Here is a 24,360-nt window from a genome sequence, read left to right as displayed (position 1 = left end):
TTGTTGTTGGCATATAATTGGGATATGCCATCAATGTCCGATCAGTGGGGGCCCACAGAGGTAACCCCTGCCAATCGCTAGAACAAAGTGACAGTGGTGTTAGGGATGCACTATGCTACTTTGTCTCCTGTCAGCTCATCTTTTTCTGGAGGCCGCTGGTCAAAAGCAAAGCAATGCCGTCCGGAAACAAAATGACGCAGCACTTCCCTGTATCATTGTTCTCTGGGGGTCACATCGGTCCTAGTGATACGCTATCAATGCCTGTCCTGAGAGAACCCCTTTAAATACATAAATAACATGATAATTGTGCCATATATATCTCAACTTTTATTTATTACATTAAAGATTTTATTATCATAATATTTTCATCAAACTTTCCAAGTTCTTCCATTAACCATTAAAATAAGTTATAATTGTACTTTTATGATTTCAATGTAACTTTCACCAGATACTGGCAGATTAGAATCTACTGTTTGTCTGAACACATGACAACAAACGTTTCCTTGATCCAGTATTTTTTTTTGCTTGTGATTTTCTTTCAGGATTCAGGTTGAACTGCTTGTTGCGTTTGGCAGAAGAAGGATTGGAGGTTGGGTGAAGGAGAGGGATGGGCTCAGGTGAGCTCTCCCTTACCACACCCTCCTGTATATAATGTAAGGAAATACTAGGTGACGGAGTCAGAGGAGGATTACACCATTATGGCTGAGTCACAGCAGCTGTGCTTGAGAGATGAACATGTTAATGAGAAAGTCACTGAGAACATGTTCTACTTCTACTACAGTGAAGACCAGAGGAGGTGCCTAGAAGTTCTAGTTAATAATGGGATCCAGGATTACAGACAACACATTAAGGAGAAACAGCTAAAGGATTTTCTTTCTACCAAGGAGCTAACAGACCTGAAAACTGATTTTAAGAAATATCAAATTGAAAGTCCAAAGAAACAAACTAAACAGCAGGCAAATAAGCAGGAGAAGGAGAAAGAATCCTCCTTGCAATACTGGCCTACACTTACTGATACAGAGATCCCACCTTTGGACCTCGGGTGGCCCGAGAAAGGTTTTTACAGAGGTGTCAGCAAGATGCTGGTATATACCCACCCTCCTAAGGAAGATGCTCCCACGATAAAGGCTGTTGTGAGAGATATAATCCAGAATGCAAAGAGGGTAAGTTTGATCCTTAACTCTGTAACAAAAAGTTAGCTCAATAGGCCTTAAACTGGCCATAGACGTACCTAATCTCCAGTAATGTCCATATGTACTGAAAGAATTGAATGCAATCAATTTTAATTCTTTTAAAGTATTGGAAAAATGTATTCCATTTCTCTTTCCATTTATGTTAGCAAAGTGACTGTATTATCTGGAGTGTAAGTTCTCTGGATAGTTCTGAAAAGTTTGAAAGTTAGTTTGACAAGCCCAGTCATTTAACAGCACGCAAAGTTATTCCAAGCATATATTCAGCACCTTCATGTAAAGTCTAGCGCGCCAGTTATTGTTGGCCCTAGTGAGAGAGACCGTGATCTAGGCAGTGTGATCTATAGCAGTGTTCAGACATGTCTAGACGTCTATTCTTGGTTAGCAGTCTGCATGCAGTATCAAAATATTAATTTTACCAACATAAATAAATGTAAAGCACAATTCAAGAATCAATAATGAAATTAAAAAAACAAATTAAAGGGGGTTTCCCATCAAAGATATTTATAAGATATCCATAGGATCTCTCTAGAACGGGGCCCCCTAAAACACGCTCTACCGCTCTGTGTTGTGGCTGAATCATGTAATTTCTGTCCATGAATTACGAAAACAGCATAGCTCGCTGAGATATGCTGTTCCTGTAACTCCCATAGTAGTGAATGGCAGTTATGAAAGTAGTGTAGCATGCGAGCAATCTATAACTACCATTCAGTTCTATGGGACATACGGAAACTAGCGAGTTTCCTTATGTCCCATAGAATTCATGGTCGGAAACCACACGAGTTAGCCACAACACAGAGCAATAAAACAGGGTTTAAGGGGCCCCATTCTAGAGATAGGTGTGGGTCCCAGAGGTGGGACCCACACCTATCTGGCCTTTATGACATATCCTGTAGATATTCAGAAAAAGCGTGGTGAACAGCAGCACACGTCTCCCAAGTTTCAATCAATATGTTCTTTTATTGGTCAAACATCCAGTAAAAAAAATGGCTATCCTGTAGATATGTCATAAATGCCTCTGATGGTAAAAACCCCTTTAGGCCTTGTTCAAAACGAGTCAAAAACGCCTGTATTTTAAAAAGCGCTTTGCAAAAACGCTAGCGATTTTGATTCGTTTATACTTTGGGTTTTTTGAGCACCATGTGAACAAGGCCTAATTGCCAGCTTTTAAGCTGAACAGACAGTAGAGATTTTGGACGACCGAAAAGGCCAATTGAAAAAATGTTCTCAAAAATTACAAGTAGGGAAGAGGGGGGGGAGGTAATCCTCCAGCTCACCATAGGTTGGGTCCGAGAACAGACAGCGCCCGGATTCCCGCACGGCCAGCGGTCGAACAACAGGGAAAAAAGTAGAGCCAAAATCCAGCGCTGAGTGTAAGTAAAAAGAAACTCCTGTTCCAATTTTATTGCTATAACAAAAATAAAATGAACTATATAGAAATAGTAGTATAGTTGAGCAGAGTACAGAGATGAGAGATGGGTAAAGGATCAGAATGAACCCCGTTAAATGGTGCCTACGCATTTCTGACACGTCTTGTGTCTTTATTCATGGCACGCAACATGAATTGCAGAAAAATTTTCTGTTGTGATATTTTCATGACACGAATGGGCATGACAGACGCGATCAAAGACAGATAACTGTGGAAAAGTTGATCTGCTGTGTCTGATTTTTTTTTTACTCATTGTTGGGTGCAGTTGTTGGAAAGTCATTCATGCCAAACAACAAAACTGCATATCATCAATATAAGCCTGGACCAGGCAATAGGTCTAGGCAGATATGGAGTTGTTGTCCGAATGGAAAACCTTCACAGACGAATTGTGAACAACAAGTAGTTCAGAAATGATCCGCTGAAATCATTAATGTAGGGCCAGCTTTGTCTTGCTCTGAATTTTTTACGTTATTCAAGTTACAATAAAACTATGGAATGGATTTTATGATTTAGGAAAAAAATCCGATCACATGGATGACCCAGTTCTTATGGAGACAGAAATCTGGTTTCCAAACCTTGGAAGTGTGCCATAGTACATAAGTGTTTGAAATTTTGTTTCAAACTTTTATTTAAAGGGATGCTCCAATGATATATTGTCTGCATTATAAATAAGTATTGAAGAGGCCATTTATAATCTTCAGTTGTTTGAGTTTACACTATAAAATATGTTACTTCCTGAAACATGTTCTCTGAAGTGAACAACTGTAATCCAGAGAGTTGTACGTAAAAGCAGATTTATCACTGTTTTATCTAGCATATTATGTTTCTATTTTGTCTTCAACTTCCTCTAATTGGTATTTTTATGATTTATCTCCAACTATATGTAAACTATAAAAGACAATGTTCTAGGGTTGTCTGCTTGACAAGCAACAGCTTTGCACATTACTGTAAGGTTTGCAGAATTCCTAGAATTCCCATAGTAGATATAGAGCTGCTATTTTTCTTTCCAATGTAAAAAGGACATAGCTGGTGGGGCATGTGCATCGGGTGCTGGGTCCCATGGGGCACCAACAAGTCTCTGTAAAAGTATTGTAACAGTAACAACTTACTATACAGATATTATACATCCTTGTTGTAAAAACAATCTTGTAGTGTCAGATTCTTTGAGCGTTATGCAGTATGGATTTTCCAGATGCTGTGTCATGTACCTGTTTGGATCACAAGTTATTGTGATCGTTACATGATGACCTCAGACTTCTTTTATGCACTGTAGAACTGTAAGCAGAGGCTGGACGGCAGCACGGAGTGCTTAACGGGAAGCCTCCATGACTGCCGTAGGAGGGAGGGTCGCCAGCCAAAAGGAGTGAGGACAGGTTAGGTGAGGCAGGGAGAGGGAGGAGGGAGAGATGGGAGGAGCCGGGGTGTGGTATCTGTTCCTCCCGCTGTTTTCGGCATTGAGCCGGAAGCAGCGGGAGGAGAAACAAGTAATAATTTAGCTTAGCTTAGACAGTTTCTGCTTACCTGCAATGGCGTCTCCGGTCCTGCTGCTCGATCAGCTGCGGGCAGCAGCTGCTTACCACGATCCGGGCTGGCTGGAGGAGACTGTGGCGTCGCTGGCCCGGATCCCTCAGGCGGGCCCGTCTTCTGGGTCGGCAGCCCGCGCTGATGCGCTCCCCTCCCCAGCCCCCCTCTCAGACGCTGGGGATATGGCGGTAGGGGGAGAGCTGTTAATGCCTGCCCCTGCTACTATAAAGCAGAGGGCTTCGGCGGGAGCGGCGGTTGCTCAGGCTAGGTCACCCCGCCGCTCCCGTAGGGCTCGCCCACCAGAGCGTCTTAGTCCAGACGTGGCCCCGCGGGCCCGGCGTCGCAGGGGGAGCCATTCTAAGGACGCTGCAGGCCAGGCTGCTGGGACGGGCGCCTCCTCCCAGCGCCTCCTCCCAGGGCGTCCTGGCAGGAATCCCCAGCCGCGACGGGGCTCGGCGGTTAACAGGGGGTCACAGGCCGGGCTCCCTGTCACACCCCCGCCTTCAGACGCTGTGTTCGGAGGGCAGTATACGGCCGCCCCGCATGGTGATGTTCCGGCCAGGGGGCAGGCTTCCTCGAGAGCATCGGTGAGGACGCCAAGATCAGCGACGACGACGAGGCAACAGGTCCGGTCGGAAGTCTGGGTCCCTGCGGTCGGGCGGCAGGTTGTCGGCCCATCTGTCAGCGTGCCGGGATCCCACGTGTCGAAGATGTCGGTGTGAGTACCAGTCGGCGGCGAGAGAGGATTTGGAAGATGGAGAACTAGATGAGTCGCAACGCGGTCAGGATTTTCCGGCTGGCGGGAATACAGCGCCTGGGCAGCCTGGTGAGTGTGTAACTCCTACGTTACCGTATCCAGCAATTTTCATGTCGGGTGTTGGGGGTGGGGCAGCGAGCGGGGAGGTAGCGGCTGTCGGTAGTGGCGTTGCCGGGCGCGATGGCTTATCAGATTTAGTGGGTTGTTTGCGCGAGCTAGTCGGGCGCTTAGATAGGGCAGCGGCGCCTGTAGTTCCGGCGGGGTCTCCGGTCGTGGTCTGGGTAGGTCCTCGTGATGTACAGTCGCGGTCCATGGTTGGGGAGGTCCCGGGGGTGGCAAAAGAAGCGGTAGCAGTGTCTGTCCAAACCGAGGCGCAGAAGGATGGGGATAGGATTCGGCTTGATGATCGTGCTCGGGGCGAGATTTACGTCTGTTTTGAGGGCCCTTTAGGGGCTCACCTTAAGCAAGAGGTACGTGAACGGATTTGGAAGGATGAATACGTGGAGATATTTTCTCTTCTGCCGCTTGCGAAATTCAATTTGGATAAGGGCAAGCGGGATGAGAGTAAGAAAGAGGAAGAAGAACGTTGGCGGTATAGGCTTATCCCGCAGACGTTCGTCAATTGGTCGCAAGCTTTTGCTATTTTGGCAAGCGTGATCGGGGAAAAGGCGCCGGAGAATTGCTCGGCGTTGTTTTGTTATTTTGATGCCATCGGGGAGGCCTATCGGGCATACGGGGGTCAGGCGTGGTTGCGGTACGACAAGCAATTTCGCCAGCGGAAGGCGGTCCGGCCAGCGATCCGGTGGGATCAAAAGGATATTGCGCTGTGGTTACGGGTTACGGCGCCGGTTAAACAGTCCTTTCCCGGGAGCGTTGGCCATGGGGGCCAGTCTAGTCAGTCCGGGCAGGGTTCCGGGTCAAAACTTGAGTTCTGCTAGCAATTCAATGATGGCCAGTGTAAGTTCGGGGCCACATGTAAATTTAAACATGTCTGTTCAGAGTGCAACGGCTCCTCGCTCGGGGCCTCAAAATGTATGCGGAAAGGGAGGCGGTCAGGCCCTCAGTCCTCTTCAGTTGGTCAAGGGGCGGTCACCGGTGAGGGTGGAAAGGATGGCCCCGTATCTAAGTGAATATCCGGATAGAGTTGCGGCCAAGTTAATTTATGAGGGGTTTTTATTTGGTTTTGTTATCCCCCCCTCCATATGAGGTTCCGGTTACACGGCGCAACCTTAAGCCGGCTTATCTGCACTCGGCGGTTGTTTCAGAAAAGCTTTTGAAAGAAGTGTCTTTGGGTCGGATGTCCGGGCCTTTTGCCGAGCCGCCGATTGAGAATTTAGTGGTATCACCCTTGGGAGTTGTGCCAAAGCGGGAACCTCACAAATTCCGTTTGATCCAGCATTTGTCGTTTCCCAGGGGTGCGTCGGTGAACGATGGGATAGATCACGACTTATGCTCGGTTGTTTACACGTCATTTGACAAAGAGGTGGCGTTAGTGCGGGAGGCGGGCCCGGTGCGTTGTTGGCAAAGACTGACATTGAGGCGGCTTTTCGCTTGCTGCCGGTACATCCAGAAAGCCAACGGCTGTTGGGTTGCTTCTGGAACGGGGGGTTTTATGTTGATAGGTGTCTTCCAATGGGGTGCTCCCTTTCTTGCGCATACTTCGAGGCGTTTAGTAGTTTCGTGGAATGGGTGACGAAGGGTGTAGCAGGGGTGGATTCCTTAATACATTATCTTGATGATTTTTTGTGCGTAGGCCCTAGCGGTTCCCCGGTTTGCGGTAATTTATTGTATTCCTTGCAGAGGGTTGCAACGGATTTTAGAATCCATCTGGCGCCTGAAAAAACGGAGGGCCCGGTCTCTACCATCTGTTTTTTGGGGATCCAAATTGATTCGGTTGCAATGAAGTGCAGGCTTCCTGAGGATAAATTATTGCCATTGCGGCAAGAGGTCAGGCGGGCTTGCCAATTGAAGAAGATCACTTTGCGTGATCTTCAGTCTCTGCTGGGAAAGTTGAACTTTGCCTGTAGAATTATGCCAATGGGTAGAATTTTTAGTAGGAGATTGGCGTCAGCGACGGCGGGTATCCGGGCGCCCCATCATTTTGTGAGGATTGGTGGGGATCACAGAGCGGATCTGCAGGTCTGGGACGAGTTCCTTGGGCAGTATAATGGTAGATCGTTGTGGATGTCACAGGTACAGGAGATGGGCGAGTTGGAGCGGTTTACTGACGCGGCAGGGTCTGGTGGTTTTGGCGCGTACACAGGAGGTCAATGGTGTGCGGGGAACTGGCCAGACAGCTGGGTGACTAGTGGCCTTACGCGAAATCTGGCCCTGCTCGAGCTGTTCCCCATCGTGGTGGCGGTGACCATTTGGGGGGACAGGCTCAGGGATAAAAAGGTTTGTGTCCACTGCGATAACATGGGGGTGGTGTTAGCAATTAACAACTTGCAAGAAAAAAGGAGAAATGATCCAGCGCTGTGTCGGGATAAAAAGGATACGTGGATCCCACTTTTATTGGCAATAGAAGATATAAAATGTAGAACGAGACGCAGTCCCAGGATGGTTGATGGTGCGGGCGTGTGCCCGAGCCTACGCGTTTCAAGCACCGACCGTGCTCTTAGTCATGGCAAGATTTCTCACAGCGCTGGATCATTTCTCCTTTTTTCTTGCAACTTCCACCGTGGGCCGTCGCGGAGATCCGTGCGAGGTGTCAGGCTGGGACGCAGGATTTGGTGAGCTGGAGGTTTCTCCCCATTTTTTCAATTAACAACTTATCAGCATCTTCTCCACCGGTGGTTCAGTTGTTGCGTCACTTAGTTTTGGTGTGCTTGTCTTTAAACATGTGGGTGGTTGCTTTGCATGTACCTGGGGTTTCCAATTGTATTGCTGATGCTCTTTCTCGCTCGCAGTGGGATCGTTTTCGTCAAATGGCACCGGGAGCGGAGCTGGTCGGTTTGGCTTGCCCGGAACATCTCTGGGATCTGATTTCGGTCCCGTGGAACGGTTGATTGAAAGGTCGTTGGCTAGCGCGACTTGGAGCGCTTATTCAGCGTGTTGGCAGCAGTGGGAGGAGTGGGTAAGAGTGTTGTGTAACGTCAGCACGGCGCAAGACAGGTTGGTGGCATTGTTGTACTGGTTGGGGGATGCTTGGGAGGCTGGGTTTTCCCTGGCAAAAGTGAATCGTTTTGTTGCTGGTTTGGCGTTTGGATTTAAATTACGGGGTTTTCAGGATGTGTCCAAACATTTTTTAGTAAGACAAGCTTTTAAAGGTTTGCGTCGCGGCAGGGCGGAAGCAGATCAGAGGCGACCCGTTTCATTTTCCCTCCTTGGGACGTTGGGTGCATCGCTGGGGGCTGTTTGTAATTCGCCTTATGAGGTAGTGTTGTTCCGTTTGGCTTTTTCCCTCGCGTTTTTCGGAGCACTCAGAATTGGGGAGTTGGTTTCTCCTAGGGCGGCGAGGGCTGGGGTATTGCGGCAAGCGGACGTGGGTCTATATGAGGATAGACTCAAGTAGTTTTTGCGGCGGTCCAAGACTGATCAAGCAGGTCGGGGTAAGCGGATAGTGTTGTTTGCCCTCCCAGGGTCGGCGATGTGTCCAGTCGCTTGTATGGTGGCTTTTAAGCCACGGGTTGCCACTGGGTCGCCATTGCTCCGTCATGAGAATGGCTCGTTTTTGTCCAGGTATCAATTTGGTGCGGTGTTTAAAAAATGCTTGGCTGCGGTTGGCGTGGGGCAGGGGTATTACTCGTCTCACTCGGTCAGGATCAGCGCTGCTACTGAAGCTGGGCGTTGGGGGTTGGATGATGAGGGTGTGCGTCGCATCGTACAGTGGGAGTCCAACAGGTTTCGGACTTATGTGTGCCCTCATTTGTTGAGAGTCGGAAAGGTAGCTTTGATTGTTTGACATGTGCGGTTTTGTTCTTTCTTTTCAGATCATCACCCTTGCTTTAGTGTGGATTTTAGGACATTCTTTTGTGCACTGGGGGGCATTGCGGGCGGACGTTCGCCCAGATGGCCGCCAGCTTCGCATTCCACGGCACGATGCGGTTTTACACTGGCTGGGCTTCCGAGGTATGTTGTGGAGCCGGGTACTGAGTTTCAGACATACTCTCAGTTAGATAGGGTTCCGTAGGTTCTGGTGTTACATGCGGGGGGGAATGATCTGGGGGTGCGCCCGTTTCGCGAGTTAGTGCGGGATATTAAACACGATCTATTGTGTTTATGGGCATCTTATCCTCACCTGGTGATTGTTTGGTCGGTCATCGTTCCGAGGAAGTTTGGGCGTTTAGCGAGATCGGTCGAGAGGGTTAACAAAGCCCGCATTAAGGTAAAGCGGGCGGTGTCACGTTTTGTTGCTAGGAACGGGGGCATTTGTGTTCGACACAAGGATTTGGAGTCAGGAGTCGGTAATTATTGGAGGAGTGATGGAGTACATTTGACCGAGGTTGGAATTGATCTGTGGAGCCTGGCTTTAGCAGAAGGAATTGAGAGGGCGGTGGTGGTTTGGAGGGACTCACAGGCTTAAGGTGGTCAAGGCCTGTTTCGCTGTGGCGGGGGAGTCCTTGAGGTTGGTCAGTACAAAATGGTGGGGGGGGTCGCATCGGGGGTATGTGTCCCCCAAAAAATGGTAGATCATTTGAAGACTTGATAGGGTGTTATCCCTTTGAAGTGGTCTTCTGGTGGTTGGAGCCATCTGCAGGGGTGAGCGGTGCCTCCGAGCTGGTTTACGGCTGGAGGTAAATAGTTGGTGGTGGTTTGCAGATGGCTAATTTAAAGGAAATCGGAAAAATGGCTTCAAGGACTTCCCCTTCTCTGTTTAGTGTTAACTGACCCATGTTGGGTCATGTGAATTATAGTAGGAATTCTCTGGTCGAATTCCTAAAAGAGTTATCCGAATGTTTCGGATTAAATTGCATTTAATTAATGTTAAATAAATAAACAAACGGCTGCTGTGGCCATTTCACATCCAACCTCGGTTGTCACGTGTCTTTATTGGGAAGGGGGTGAAAGAAGGGGAATAAAAGGTAAAATGGTTAATCAGCACATGACTCTACTTAGGCTAGTCATGCCAAAACCTTGTGTCGATATGGAAATTCCATACATACGGCACTTCAAGATAATACTAATAAAGAAAAAGTAATAATTCTGGATACAATGAGAACAAAACAAATAAACAATTATCCAGGAGGCAGATCTCGATTGGGACCAACAAGCTAGAGAATAAAATTAAATAAATATTTTTGCCGTTCTATCAGTAAGGCTGGGTTCACACGACCTATTTTCAGACGTAAACGAGGCGTATTATGCCTCGTTTTACGTCTGAAAATAGGGCTACAATACGTCGGCAAACATCTGCCCATTCATTTGAATGGGTTTGCCGACGTATTGTGCAGACGACCTGTAATTTACGCATCGTCGTTTGACAGCTGTCAAACGACGACGCGTAAATTGACTGCCTCGGCAAAGAAGTGCAGGACACTTCTTTGCCACGTAATTTGAGCTGTTCTTCATTGAACTCAATGAAGCACAGCTCAAGATTTACGAGCGTCTCAGACGGCTCGCAAAATGCGAGGAGCATTTACGTGTGAAACGAGGCAGCTGTTAACAGTCTGTCTTTTCACAAGTAAATGCCTCTCATCGTGTGAACATACCCTAATAGAGATATCAGGCCCGGACCTTGTTTACGCAGCCAAGTGCACGAAGCCAGTTTGGCAGCGCATGGAGTCCTTACAGTTCTGTATTACACTGTGTGTTGCCTTACGGTGCCTCCCCTAGAAGCAATACTAGGATATGTTACGGCCGTGGTCACGGACCGCGACCTCCACTTACCTGCCTCCCGCAGATCTTCCTCTTCCTGCCGGCGTCTCCCTCCCCGGAGTCGTCGGCACATGCGTCCGCTCTGTCCCATAGTGCTCACTAGAGGGCGCATGCACACGCTGGTTCCCGGTCTTAAAGGGCCAGTGCACACATATGTAAATAATTAATTATTCCCTGATTACTCTGAACTATAAAAAGGGCCCTGCCCTTCTGATTCTTGCCTGAGCGTTGTCAGTAAATCCCATGTTAGTCTTTGCAAATGGTCCCTTAGTGTTATCCTGTTGTTCCCATTTTCCCCGTGCCCTGCTACCTGTATCCTGTATCCCGTGCTGTTATCCGGAGCCGGTTAGTGATTGGAGTCGTGTTCTACTACACCCATTGTCGTCTGGCGCAACCTGCTGTCAACCGCCACATCTGGCGCAACCTGTTGCTCCTACGACCATCCGTGCCAGAGTCCCTGCCACCATCTGAACTATTTCAGGTACCTTTGTGCTACGAACTCGCATAGACTGTGACTTGATCAGCTGGCTCTTCGCTACGGCAGAGCGGCTTAGTGGGATCACATAGCCCTAGATCGTGACAGGATAAGACATCCTCATGTGATAGGAAAAGTACTGTGGTAATGATGCTTTCAACAAATGTCAAGTGCATTTGTAAGGGTAAGGCCACACGTGCGGTCACGGTGCGTTTATGTTGCGTTTTTAAACCGCAGCAAGTCATTTTTCAATAGAAGTCAATGGTGAAATTTGTGTTATGGACAGACTACTGCTATTATATTACAATGTGTTTTTTGTGCAGTTAAAGAGGCTCTGTCACCACATTATAAGTGCCCTATATTGTACATGATGTGATCGGCGCTGTAATGTAGATTACAGCAGTGTTTTTTATTTATGTTATGACCTATATTATCTTTATGCTAATGAGTTTCTCAATGGACAACTGGGCGTGTTTTACTATATGACTAAGTGGCCGTTGTACAGAGGAGTGTATGACGCTGACAAATCAGCATCATATACTTCTCCCCATTCATTTACGCTGCAGATAGCGATATAGCTATATCGCTATGTGCAGTCACATAAACATACTATAACGCTACTCATGTGTCATGACAATGAATATACATTACCTCCAGCCAGGACGTGATGTGTATTCATTCTCCTGACCACTTCTGTAGCGTCTCTGTGAGTTACAGCGTAGCAGGCGTAGTCTTGCGAGATTACGCTGTAAGCTGTCATTGACAGCGAGATCTCGCTGTGCTGTGCTGTAAATCACAGAGACGCTACAGAAGTGATCAGAAGAATGAATACATATCACGTCTATGGGCAAGTCATAGCCTGAGGGTGAAATATTTGTCTTGTCACGTAATGGTTATGATTCACATTTTGATTTGCATTTCCTGCATATTTCCTTTAAAGGGAAGGTCTCATGAATTTTTTTTTATTTTTTTTATCATATTGCTTTTAGTGTGATAAAAAAATAAAATGTATTTATTTGTGTTCGTGTGTTATACTTTTTACTTTTTTTTATTTTTACTTCTCTATGGGGGCTGCCATATTTATTTTTTCATCTCTGTATGTGTCGATTAACGACACATACAGAGATGGAATACGGCACATACATCCCCATAGAGAATGCAAACGGGAGCCGTTCCATTCACTGCAGCGTACGCTGTCTGTGTGGAAACGGCGCATGCGCCGCTCCCACACACACCAAAACGAAGCTTGTTAGTAGAGCGAAATCCGGCACTATTTTCATGTGGACCGGAAGCTGCTGCTGGACAGTCCGATGACGACTTCCGGCCGCGGCTTCCGGCCATATGTTCAAGGAAGGAAGACGCAAGGAATAGGAGTTGAGGCGGCAGCGGTGGCAGGAGCAGGTAAGTTATGTTTGTGTATGTGATGTGTCTATTCTGTTCATGTTATACTGTCTGATTAGCACTGTATCTAATCCTCCTACACTGTGCATTCGCTCAGAAAATGGCGGCACACAGTGTAGGAGGTTTGAAGATTCAACCCCCTCCTTCTCCTGGCATTAGCCAGAATAAGGGATGGGGGATTGTGTGAGGACACTAGAGCGAGTGTTTCTACCCCAAATTTGCAGCATAAAGCAATGAGGTTGCTTTACCACATTGACCATGCTGCAATTTTTGGAACTGCTCCCTCTAGTGACCAGCACATGGAAATATTAATATTAAGTCATAATATTTCCTGACTTTTGAAAAAATTAAAACAATGTGTAATCACTTAAATAATAATTGTTTAAGTAAAAAAAAAAAATTTCTAGCGACACATTTCCTTTAACCCCTTAATGCCCGTCCTTTTTTAGACCTTAATGACCTGCTATTTTTCAAGTTTTTCCATCGTCTCATTCCAAGAGCTATAACTTTTTTTTATTTTTGCGTTGACATAGCTGTATAAGGTCTTGTTTTTTGTTGTATTTTTTAATAGCACCATTTTCGGGGACATATAATTTATTGATTAACTTTTTTGGGGGGTAATGTAAAAAAAACATAAATCTCGCCACACTTTTTTGCGTCTTAGATTTACGCCGTTTACTGTGTGGTATAAATAACATAATATCTTTATCCAGTGGGTCATTACGATTGTGGCGATACCAAATTTATATAGATTTTGTATGTTTTACTAGTTTTACACAGTAAAAAACACTTTTTTTTTTTCAAAATTATTTGTTTTTGTGTCGCCATGTTGTAAGACCTAATTTTTTTTACTTTTCCGCCGATTCAATTCTATGAGGGCTTGTTTTTTTGCGGGATGACTTTTAGTTTTTATTGGTACCATTTTGGAGTACATGCGACTTTTTGATCACTTTTTATCAATATTTTTGAAGCCAGGATGAACCGAAAACAGCAATTCTGACATTTTTTTAGTTTATTTTTTACGGCGTTCACCGTGCGGGTTAAATAACATAATCCCTTTATAGGTGGGGTCATTACGGATGCGGCGCTACCAAATATGTGTAATGTTTTAATTTGGTTTTTTTTCATATCAAAGTATTTTATAAGGGAAAAAATGGGTTTTTCATTTTTGATTTTTATTTATAAAATTTTTTGATAACTTTATTTTTAGTCCCACTAGGGGACTTCACTATGCAATCTTCTGATCGCTTTTATAATACACTGCAATACTTCTGTATTGCAGCGTATTCTTGCCTGTCAGGGTAAAACTGACAGGCACCTGCTAGGTCATGCTTCAAGCATGGCCTAGCAGGCATCCACTAAAGGCAGACCTGGGGGCCTTGACTAAAGGGATATAAATGAACGGTCTGTCTTCTCTCAAATAACTGACACAAGAGACTGTGTGGGTATAAAGAGGGGGTAGGCCACAGCTTTATTATTATTATAGCATGGAGGGAAAAACCCCTCCACACCGCCAGCTGTGACTAGGAAAAAAGAAACAAAGAGACAAAATGAATAAAATACAATTTACGCACAGAACAACAAAGGCACACTTGCCAACAAGCCAAGTTACATACAATAACAGAATTTGAGCTGACAGAAGACTACGATATTCCTAACAACGATACAAGCCCTTGAACTACACTTTCTCAGGGCGGGTGGGCGGGAGGGTTCCTTCCATGATCCAAAGGGGAGTCCAAGAGGAAGCAACTCCCCCGTGTAACCTAATTTATATGGGTGGGAGGGCCCACCCAGGATACTCCTAAAACCCCACCCTACCTAGGGGATAAGCCTGCTGGGGAAATCCCTTAAAGAGGCTCTGTCACCAGATTTTGCAGCCCCTATCTGCTATTGCAGCAGATAGGCGCTGCAATGTAGATAAGAGTAACGTTTTTATTTTTAAAAAACTAGCATTTTTGGCCAAGTTATGACCATTTTCGTATTTATGCAAATGAGGCTTGCAAAAGTACAACTGGGCGTGTTGAAAAGTAAAAGTACAACTGGGCGTGTATTATGTGCGTACATCGGGGCGTGTTTACTACTATTACTAGCTGGGCGCTCTGATGAGAAGTATCATCCACTTCTCTTCACAACGCCCAGCTTCTGGCAGTGCAGCACTGTGACGTCACTCACAGGTCCTGCATCGTGTCGGCACCAGAGGCTACACTTGATTCTGCAGCAGCATCAGCATTTGCAGGTAAGTAGCTACATCGACTTACCTGCAAACGCCGATGCTGCTGCAGAATCATCTGTAGCCTCTGGTGCCGACACGATGCAGGACCTGTGAGTGACGTCACAGATCTGCACTGCCAGAAGCTGGGCGTTGTGAAGAGAAGTGGATGACACTTCTATACACAACGCCCAGCTAGTAAAAGTAGTAAACACGCCCCGATGTACGCACATAATACACGCCCAGTTGTACTTTTACTTTTCAACACGCCCAGTTGTACTTTTGCAAGCCTCATTTGCATAAATACGAAAATGGTCATAACTTGGCCAAAAATGCTAGTTTTTTAAAAATAAAAACGTTACTGTAATCTACATTGCAGCGCCGATCTGCTGCAATAGCAGATAGGGGTTGCAAAATCTGGTGACAGAGCCTCTTTAAGGGGACATACGCTATAGTCACCAGCTCCCAAGCCTAAACAGCATGGGAGCTGTGATGTTAGGCCCCCGGCTGCCATAGAAGCCATCGGCACCCAGCGATTGCCATTGCAGGGTGCCGGTGGGGTGAGAGGGAGCTCTCTCCCTCCAAAACCACTTGGATGTGGCGCTCGCTATTGAGAGCCGCATCGAAGGGGTTAAATGGGTGAGATCGATGTTGAAATCGATCCCGCCCGTTAGAGCAGGTGCACGACTGTGTTTAGACAGCCAGACACCCGCTTTAGCCGGCACAGGATACCCGTGCCGGGCTTGTGATACATCGCCATGAAAAGTGGGCACTCTGGCATAAGTACCCTTAACGGCCACTGTGAAAAGGCGTATTGGCGGTCATTAAGGGGTTACTATCTTCAGTTATTTTCTCATTGATCAAAGTAAACTTTTTATCCCAGCCTAATTACAGTTGTTTTTCACTTAAGAATATCTTAGGTTATGTTCACACGGCTTATGTTCATACGTTTTTCAGGCCGTAAACGCCCCAAAAAACGGCTGAAAATACGGAAGCTGAATGCCTCCAAACAGCTGCCCATTAATTTCAATGGGAAAAACTGTGTTTTGTTCAGACGGGCGTTTTTTTTACACAGGCGTTTGAAAAAACATTGCGTAAAAAAACGCCCCGTAAAAACAAGTGCATGTCACTTCATGAGTCATTATTCGAGCCGATTTTCATTGTCAATAGAAAAACGGATCCAAAAAACGCATCACAAAACGTTTGGTGCTTTAAAACGGCTGAAGATCAGTGGCTATTTTCCCTTGAAAACAGCTCCGTATTTTACAGCCGTTTTTACTGTTTTAGGTAACTTTTCAATGTAAGAGGTCATATCTGTTTACATGAGGAATAACACTTTCTGGCCATTATATGATACATTTGCAATTTTCACTAGTTTCCCACCTCTGCATGTTCTGTCTATAATTGTTTTTCCTGACTGGGCGGAGACGAGCAGCTATGATGTTTCCCATACACTGCACACAGAGAAGAGGAGGATCCTGTTCTCTTTTTTTTTTTTTATCTATCACACGCATAGAAAAGCAGCATGGAGGAGATTATACAGCAGTAAGGAGCAGTGTAGCTGTGAATCCAGCACTGGAGTGAGATAAAGCACTTACTACAAGCTGCAGCAGCGTCTCTGCATCTGTCTTCTTCCAGCAGCTTCCTTCTCCTCCCCTTATCAATAGACTTCCATGGCAACATGGATCCCGATCCCTCTGTGAGCTGATAATCGTCTCTCCGTGCAGGCAGGGGGCAGGAGCAGAAGTGGCTGATAAATGGAGAAAGATTTATCTCTAATAAAATCTCTAATAAAATGTATTTAATTTTTTTTTATATTTGCTTGATTTATGCAGTTTGTTGAAATGACACTGGCCATTTGAGTTTTGAATATAAAAAGGTTTTATTTTCCTTTTTTATAACTCCATACTAAAAAGAATATTAAAGAGGTTCTATCTGCTCTCCTGAAGTGATTGTTTCAGTAAATACTTGTATTCCCCATGAAATAATAATTCTGGAGCATCTTCCCTTAGAACTCTGTTGTGCGGTTCCTCAGTTATTCCTCCTGGAAATGTATGTTTAAATTGACAACTGGGTGTTATCTTCCCCCTTGTCAATGGGCAGTGTCCCTACTAACTCTGACATTGTCCAATCTGTGCTATCACAAACATTTTATAGCACTTCATTTTATTATTGACTATTGTAGATTAGAAAAATGATCTCCTATATAAATATTTTATTTCATAGAATGAATAATATACTGTGACTTTGTAATAATATATTCACTGTCTGAGAGACATGTAAAAACAAAATATTAGACTCCCTAGTATAGGATAAGGTTTTGAGTCACTTGTGTGAACATAGTCCGCCGCCTAGACTAATTTGTTCACAGGGAACATTGATGTTACCGATGACTGAATTCTTAGTTCATCAAATTTTATTGGAAGATGCATTTAAGAAGTCTGTGGAATTCTCCAGGACTTTGTTTACCTAAGCTTAGGATAGGGCATCAATGTTTGATCAGTGGGTGTCTGTCCTATGGAAACCCCACCAATCAACACAATGAAGGGGCCAGCTAGAGAAAAGCAAGACTTGAATACACAGCTGAATGAAAAATAATGCAGAATAAGCCTGCCACTCTCACAGAGATTTGCATGATCTGTAAGAGATACGGTAGGCCTGTATGAGAGAAATATTTGTAAGTAGGGTGTGATCGTTGTGGCGAAACAATAGATACGACACAGCTTCTGGTTCAACCGTTTACTGTAATCAACAGAACAGGGTAGCTTCTCTTCAGACAGTACCTCTGAAGTTAGCCATGCTGAACCCGCTGGAAGTCCCCGAGAGAGGTGGCGTCTGACCCTCACGTTACCAATCTTTGGTACCTACACGCCTGTACACGTCACGGTGGGAGCTACCCACTACTGTCAGCATACCCCCAGGTAAGAGCTACACTCTTGGCCACGGGTTGCGTCATGGTCAGTGGACTAACCGGCCTTCGGGCACTGCCACGGGTCCTCGCGGAGCTGCCTGCTACCTTTCGTGGCAAACCCTCACGTGCCCTCAGCCGGCGGCTAAATTGCACAGCACGCCTGGGACGCAACCGAACGGTCACAGGTGACAGATGCACTATGTTCAATGTTCAACTATTAGTCCGAGACTGATTTCTGTCACTTTGCTAGTTCTACTGTCTGCTCCTAGTTCCAAATACTTGATATAGTTAACAGTCCAACAATCTTCTCAAAGCATCTAACTACAGATAACATACATATTCATAGAAGAACCCAGGGACACGGGCATATGGCAATAAATAATGGCAGGTTAGAACATACCAAGAGGGTGACACAATGTCCGTTTACTTTACTAAGTATAGTTACAGGCGCCGATGCTTGGGGCCTGTAGAATGGATCTATGATCTCTCTTCCTTATCCTGACACGAGGTGACCATGGGGGGAGGGGTAGTCCAGTACCTGTGCTCCTCAGATCAGGCTTCTCCTCTGTCCACGTCCAGTGTCCGGCTGCCGGCTACCTCTGGATCTGGCTACTTGCTGCTCCTGGTGCTGGGTCTTTGCAGCCTCTGGGGTCTGGCTGTGTGCTGCTAGACGGTGCTGGGTCTTCGCTGCATATCGGATCTGGCTCCTTCTGCTTCCAGCCATGTGCTCCGTGTGGCCCCCCCCATGCCTCCGCTTTCGACCCCACCTGTCTCTGCCACTCTGCAGCCTCACTGCTTTTTCCGGTCTCTCCCTTTCTCTGTCAGCCACACGCTGCTTCACGCACCTCCGTTCTTCTTGTCGCTTCCGCTCTCACTCCTGCGCTCTCCCTCTCCCGTCACTTCCGGTCCTCCCCTCTTCTCCTCGACGAGCACTTCCACTGAACAGAGCATGCGCGATTTCCCCTCACAACCGGCGTCTCACTGCCACTGTCATGCCAACGATCACGCTTTCTCACTCGGGAGCCGAACTCCCGAGTCTCGACCTGCCTGTGTCCCTGCGCTGTCTTTACAGCGTTACACATACACATGATGGCTGACAATTCCTACATATTGATCCGGCGAATGTATGGTCCTATCAATGTGGGACTTTATCTAAGTATAAAGGAAAATAAAATACTTCGGAGACCTGTCGGCTCTCCTGACATGTATGTTTTAGAAAATACTTGTATTAAACCCCAAAAAACACACCACTCTGGAGCATCTTTTCTTAGACTACATTATGCCATCCCTCTGTTATTCCTCCTTGGAAACATATGAATAAATTGACAACTGGATTTTCCCGTTCCCAATGTGAATAGTGTCTATAGGGTCTGACACTGTCAGCACTGATTGGTCAGTATCCGAGTGTTGACAAGGGGAACAGCCATCCCCAGTTGTCAATTTATTCATACATTTACAGGCGGAATAACAAAGGAATGGCAAAAAGCAGAGTTCGAAGAAAAGATGTTGCAGAATTGGACAGGTACTCTTAAAAATTAGGCAAATTTACTTTTGTTACAATCACATTTAATGCACACAAACATAACCTATAACTATTTCTAAACATGTTACTTACGTGTCCCTTTGTTCATTTGATCAGTTGGGTTCATTCTATTATCAATGTTTGTTCTGTCAGTCATTGCTTACCTAAAGATGTCCACATTTAAAAGTGCTGGCACAGACTACAGAATGGCTTGGCAGTTTCCCATTTACACGTGTCAGTCTGAGAACAATAAAGGAGACTTACTGTACAAGTGCATATGAAATTCGATTTCTTCAAATTTAACCTCTTAATGACATACCACGTGCATGTACGTGGTAGGCGTCAAGGGGAAGTATGGAGCAGGCTCACGGGTTAAGCTCGCTCCATACTCAGCGGGTGACAGCTGTGTTATACAGCCGACACCTCACTGCAATAGGCGGAATCAAAGATCACTTCAATTCCGCCCGTTTAACACCTTAAATGCTGCGGTCAATCGCAAACGTGGCATTTAAATTGTTAGAATCAGTGAGGGCGCACCCTTAAACACACCATCGGGCCCCCCTGCGACGTGAACGGCCGGTGACAATGGTTGTCATGGCAGCCTGGGGGCCTAATGCAGGCCCCCCAGGTCTGCCATCTTTGTACTGCTTTGGAGCCCTGCCTCCGGAGAGCAGACTGTCAGAATCGCAATATACTGCAATACATTAGTATTGCAGTATATCATGCAAGTGATCCAACAATCCCTGGTTCAAGTCCCCTAGGGGGACATGTAAAAAAAGTTAACGTTTTGTATAATGTTCCAAAAAAAATAAATATCAAAAAATCCAATTTTTTCCCTAAAGCAATATAAATTTTTTTTTAAAGTTAACATAACTGGTATCGCCGTGTCCGTAAAAGTTCGAACTATCATAATATAGCATTGTTTAACCAGCTCGGTGAGCTCCGTAAAAAAATAATATATAAAACATGCAAATTGCTGTTTTTTCGTCATCTTAGCTCTCCAAAATTTTTTTTAATAAAGTGTTAAAAAAGTTGCATGTACCCCAAAATGGTATCGTTGAACAATACAGCTCGCCCAGCAAAATTTAAGCCCTCACAGCGCTAAATTGATACAAAAATAAAAAAAGTTATTGCTCTCAAGATATGGCGACACAAAACCTTTTTTTTTTTTCTATTTAGCAAATAGATTTATTTTTTTTAAAGTGGTAAAACATAAAACAAAACATATACATTTGGTATTGCCGTAATCGTATCAACCTGTAGAAAAAGGTGAATATGTTTTTACCACCTGATGGACGCCGTTAAAAACAACCCCCCCCCCCCAAATTGCATAATTCTGTTTGTTGTCCTTTTCACCCCACAATTTCTTTTCAGCTTCCCAGTACAATAAATGGTGCCATGAAAAACTACAACTTGTCCCGCAAAAAAACAAGCTCTTATATGGCTGTCGACGAAGATAGTGCATGTGACTTCTTGTGACGTTTTTCATTGACTATAGAAAAACAGCTCAAAAAATGCAGCGAAAAACGCGAGTTAACTACCCCAGCAAAGAGCCAGTCGTATGACACCTCATGCTGACTGCGCTCCCCCACCGACAGCCAAGGCCTCTTCCAGGCCGTCTTGCATCCCCATATTGAAGATATCCAACCCAATTTCCGTCCGATGAACCCCATCTGGATGGAACAAACCGGTCGCCACGCCCTCCAATAGGCAATGACACACCACCACACCCCCAAGGAGACGAATAATGGCCGCCATCTCTTTGTTGACTTTGCCCCGGGACCTAGCCAATGCCAACGGGTCCCTGGCGTGCAGCCACACCAACCTCAGCACCAACTCTGACCAGAACAACCGTACACCCAGCAAGGCACCCAGCAGGCGAATGACATCCCTCTTCATTGCCTTTAATCTGTCTTGCTGAGACCATTTTCTGAGGTCGTTGCCTCTCATGTGCAGCACCAATATCTTCGTGGCTCCAGCCAACCGGGACAGGCGGACCACTTCCGACACCAGAGTGTCCCACCGAAGACCTCTGTAGCCAAACCACTGCAGCTCCAACTAGTCCCTTGAGAAACCGAGCTGTTCGCCATTCCTCCTCACTCCAGCTCTCCAATGTGCCCAGTAAATTTGAGTGTCCAATGATCCATGCCACTACAGGACATGAGGCTGCGGAGAGATGTACCAACACCAAAACCATCAGCCCCACAGCAAAAAACCCATACTCCCTCCCCACGATCAAACACGGATCTCATTCACACTTCAGGCACCCACACTCGCCCTGGGCGTACATAACTCATATAGGCACCCAACTTCCAAATACCAATTCCCTTCACTCTCTCCACACTCAAACCAAAACGAGATGCTTCGGTGGCGGCACCCACATGAAATGAATAGGTGCCAAGCTCCCCCGCCACACCTCCTAGAAGACCATTGGCCTTCCGAAGAATCGGCAAAAATTTAAAGCGAGACAGATAGGATCCATCAGAATGAACAAAAACATGGCCCAAACTGACAGGAATCCTGAAATTACAAAAGGAATGAAACAGAAAAACCGGACAGGTCCGTTTATTCGCAATGGTTGACAACGAAACTGACACTCCCTTCCCTTCTTGATCCGTCTTGGAAACCCAGAGCCAAATGTTCACAGAAACAGAATCCAAATTCACATCCTCAAGCAACACACCCCCTGGCCAAATCTTAGTCAAGCTTACCAATTCCCCCACCCTAAAAGCCCGAAGAAGGCCCAAGAAAAAAACAAAGAAAACATCAAAGAATTGTAACTGGACGAACAGACCTCGCCCAGCACCCCCAACAACTTCGTAAGCAGCGCCACTGTAATCAGCCATCCGGAATCCACTGACCTCTTTTGGCGTTTCAACCCTTTCCGGGCCTGTCGTATTCTAAAGTCCTTGGACACATCTGGCCTCCCGGACAACTTCAAATAAAAAGCTAAAGCAGCCAGCAGCTTTCCCACGGCTGATGCCGACAATCCCATGTCCACCAATTGAATAACATAGGCCTCGAGCAGCCCGACAAAAGACATTCCCTCAAACTCTTGCCAAGTCTTTTCATAGCACATCAAAGTAGACGGTGCCAGCGACCTCCGGACCAAATTACACATCACGGCTTAACAATGTTCCACAGATGAGCTGGAGAGGCATCCCCCGTATCCATGGCTTCCGGAGCCGCCTTCCGAAACCACGCCCACTGAAAATGGGAGAGCGCATCAGCAGCAACATTGGATACCCTGGGCACATCTGCTGCCCGAAACAGCAGATTCAAGCGAGGACATTGCAGCACCAACACCCTCAGAAGCCGTACTACAGGATCCGACCCAGCAGACAACTTGTTAACCGCATGGACCACTCCCATATTATGCGACAGAAAAACCACCCTCCGGTTGCAAAATTCCTCCCCCCAAATGTGAACTGTCACCAAGATGGGGAAAATTACGCAGTAACAAGGAGCCATTCCATGAAGACGGCCACCTGTCGGCACACCATCTCCTACCAAGTAATGCTCCAAATCCCACTCTAAAAGCTGAATCGGTCTGGAGACCCAACTCCACGGAATCAACCAAACCCGACTGAAAAACCGAAAACACCATTAAAGGACACCAGGAACGAGCCTCACACCTCCAGATCCTCCCGATGATCCCTTGTCACCCTGATAAAATGGTGAGGTTTCCGAAATACCTTCCGTGGCCATGCTCAGGCGCCTGCTAAAGATCCTCCCCATAGGAATAACCCTGCATGCAAAATCTAACTTCCCTAATACTGATTGCAATTCCTGAAGTCTGACTTTCTTCAAACTCCCGAGATGACCAATAGCCGCCCTCAGGTCTTCCAACTTCTCTGCTGGTAAATGACAGATCCCCTTACTCGAGTCAATTTCTAAACCTAGAAATGTAAGGCAGGCTATGGGGCCCACCGTTTTGTCCGTTGTCATAGGAATACCAAACTCATTCGCCACATTCAACAAAGTGTCCAGTATGTGCCGGCAAACAGGAGATCCAGACAGGCCCACGCACAGGAAGTCGTCCAGGTAGTGGATGATACTACCAAAGCCAGACGACTCCCTAACTACCCACTTCACAAAATAGCTAAAGCCTCAAAGTAAGAGGTCAGAAGAAGCGCCATCTCCAGCGCGAAACAGGCTGTAACCTACAACTAGCTGTCCTCCCTGTAATGCTTTTACCCTCACCAAGGTGACACAATAAAGTTAAGAAGATTTGCAAACGGGTGAGTGCTGCATTTTCATTTCTTTGATCTATATTATACTACAAGACCGTCTGTTTTTATGCTGAGCACCGCCCGAAGTTTGCTTAAATGAGGAAACCCTGACTCCACTTGCATCTATCTGCCTGTTCCATGCTGTGAAGATTGAGAGTGGTGCCGACTTCCTTCTACTGTGCCTCAAAGTAAGAGCATGACAGAGACAAACCCATGGGTAAACAAAGGTCTACAAAATAACTTCCATCAAAGAAGCATCCGAAAAGATGGTGACTATCTGGGTGAATATGAAGCCGCCTGAAAGCTGCCTCTACATCCGCTTTTGCCAATAGGGCCCGGACCCGCCTCTCTCACTAGATTCACCACCCTATCGAAAGAAGCATACGACACAGAACAAAGTTCCTTGGCTATATTGTCATTCACCGATAATCCTTTCGGAAAGGACAGATAATGGATCATCCGAAACTATCCTGGCTCTTTCTTGGGTACCACCCCCAATGGAGAAACATGAAAGTCCGAAAGGGGTGGGAATGAAAAGGGCCCGCCATCCGGCCCTGCACCACTTCCGCTCTAAGTTTAACCCGAACCACCTCTGGAAATTGAATCGCAGATTTCAAATTTGCCGGGACACCGGAACTACACCTACAAAAGAAAACCGTTCCCAAAGCCGTCCCTCAATAAGCTTGCATGAGCCCTATTGCCGTAACACTCGAGCCACGGCAGCATCGCGCCTAGCTCCACTGGGGTCTTCCCCTTTTGCCAGCGGCATCCCCCGGGCACTTTCCAAGACGTTTGAAATAGCGGGAGTAGCGATGTGAACCCCCACACCCTGAGCACTCATGCCGGAATTTACACGACAGACCCGCTTTGCATTGTCCCTCATTAAAGGGCCA

At 46.2% G+C, this 24,360-nt stretch overlaps 1 protein-coding gene across 1 annotated transcript in view; it reads left to right on the top strand.

The window, feature by feature from the left end:
- The first annotated feature begins 580 nt into the window (after positions 1-580).
- The window catches only part of FAM83F (family with sequence similarity 83 member F), a 101,699-nt gene continuing 77,919 nt past the window's right edge, over positions 581-24,360 (top strand). The window contains exon 1 of the mRNA XM_075832315.1: positions 581-1,163. Within this exon, the coding sequence (XP_075688430.1) occupies positions 699-1,163 (465 nt within the window). The 5' untranslated portion in view covers positions 581-698. The remainder of the gene's footprint in view (positions 1,164-24,360) is intronic.

Source organism: Rhinoderma darwinii, chromosome 7 (genome assembly GCF_050947455.1).
Source record: "Rhinoderma darwinii isolate aRhiDar2 chromosome 7, aRhiDar2.hap1, whole genome shotgun sequence".
NCBI classification, from domain to species: Eukaryota; Metazoa; Chordata; class Amphibia; order Anura; family Rhinodermatidae; genus Rhinoderma; species Rhinoderma darwinii.
The sequence above is the reverse complement of the archived record's forward strand: the minus strand, read 5'-3'. Positions and strand labels throughout refer to the sequence as shown.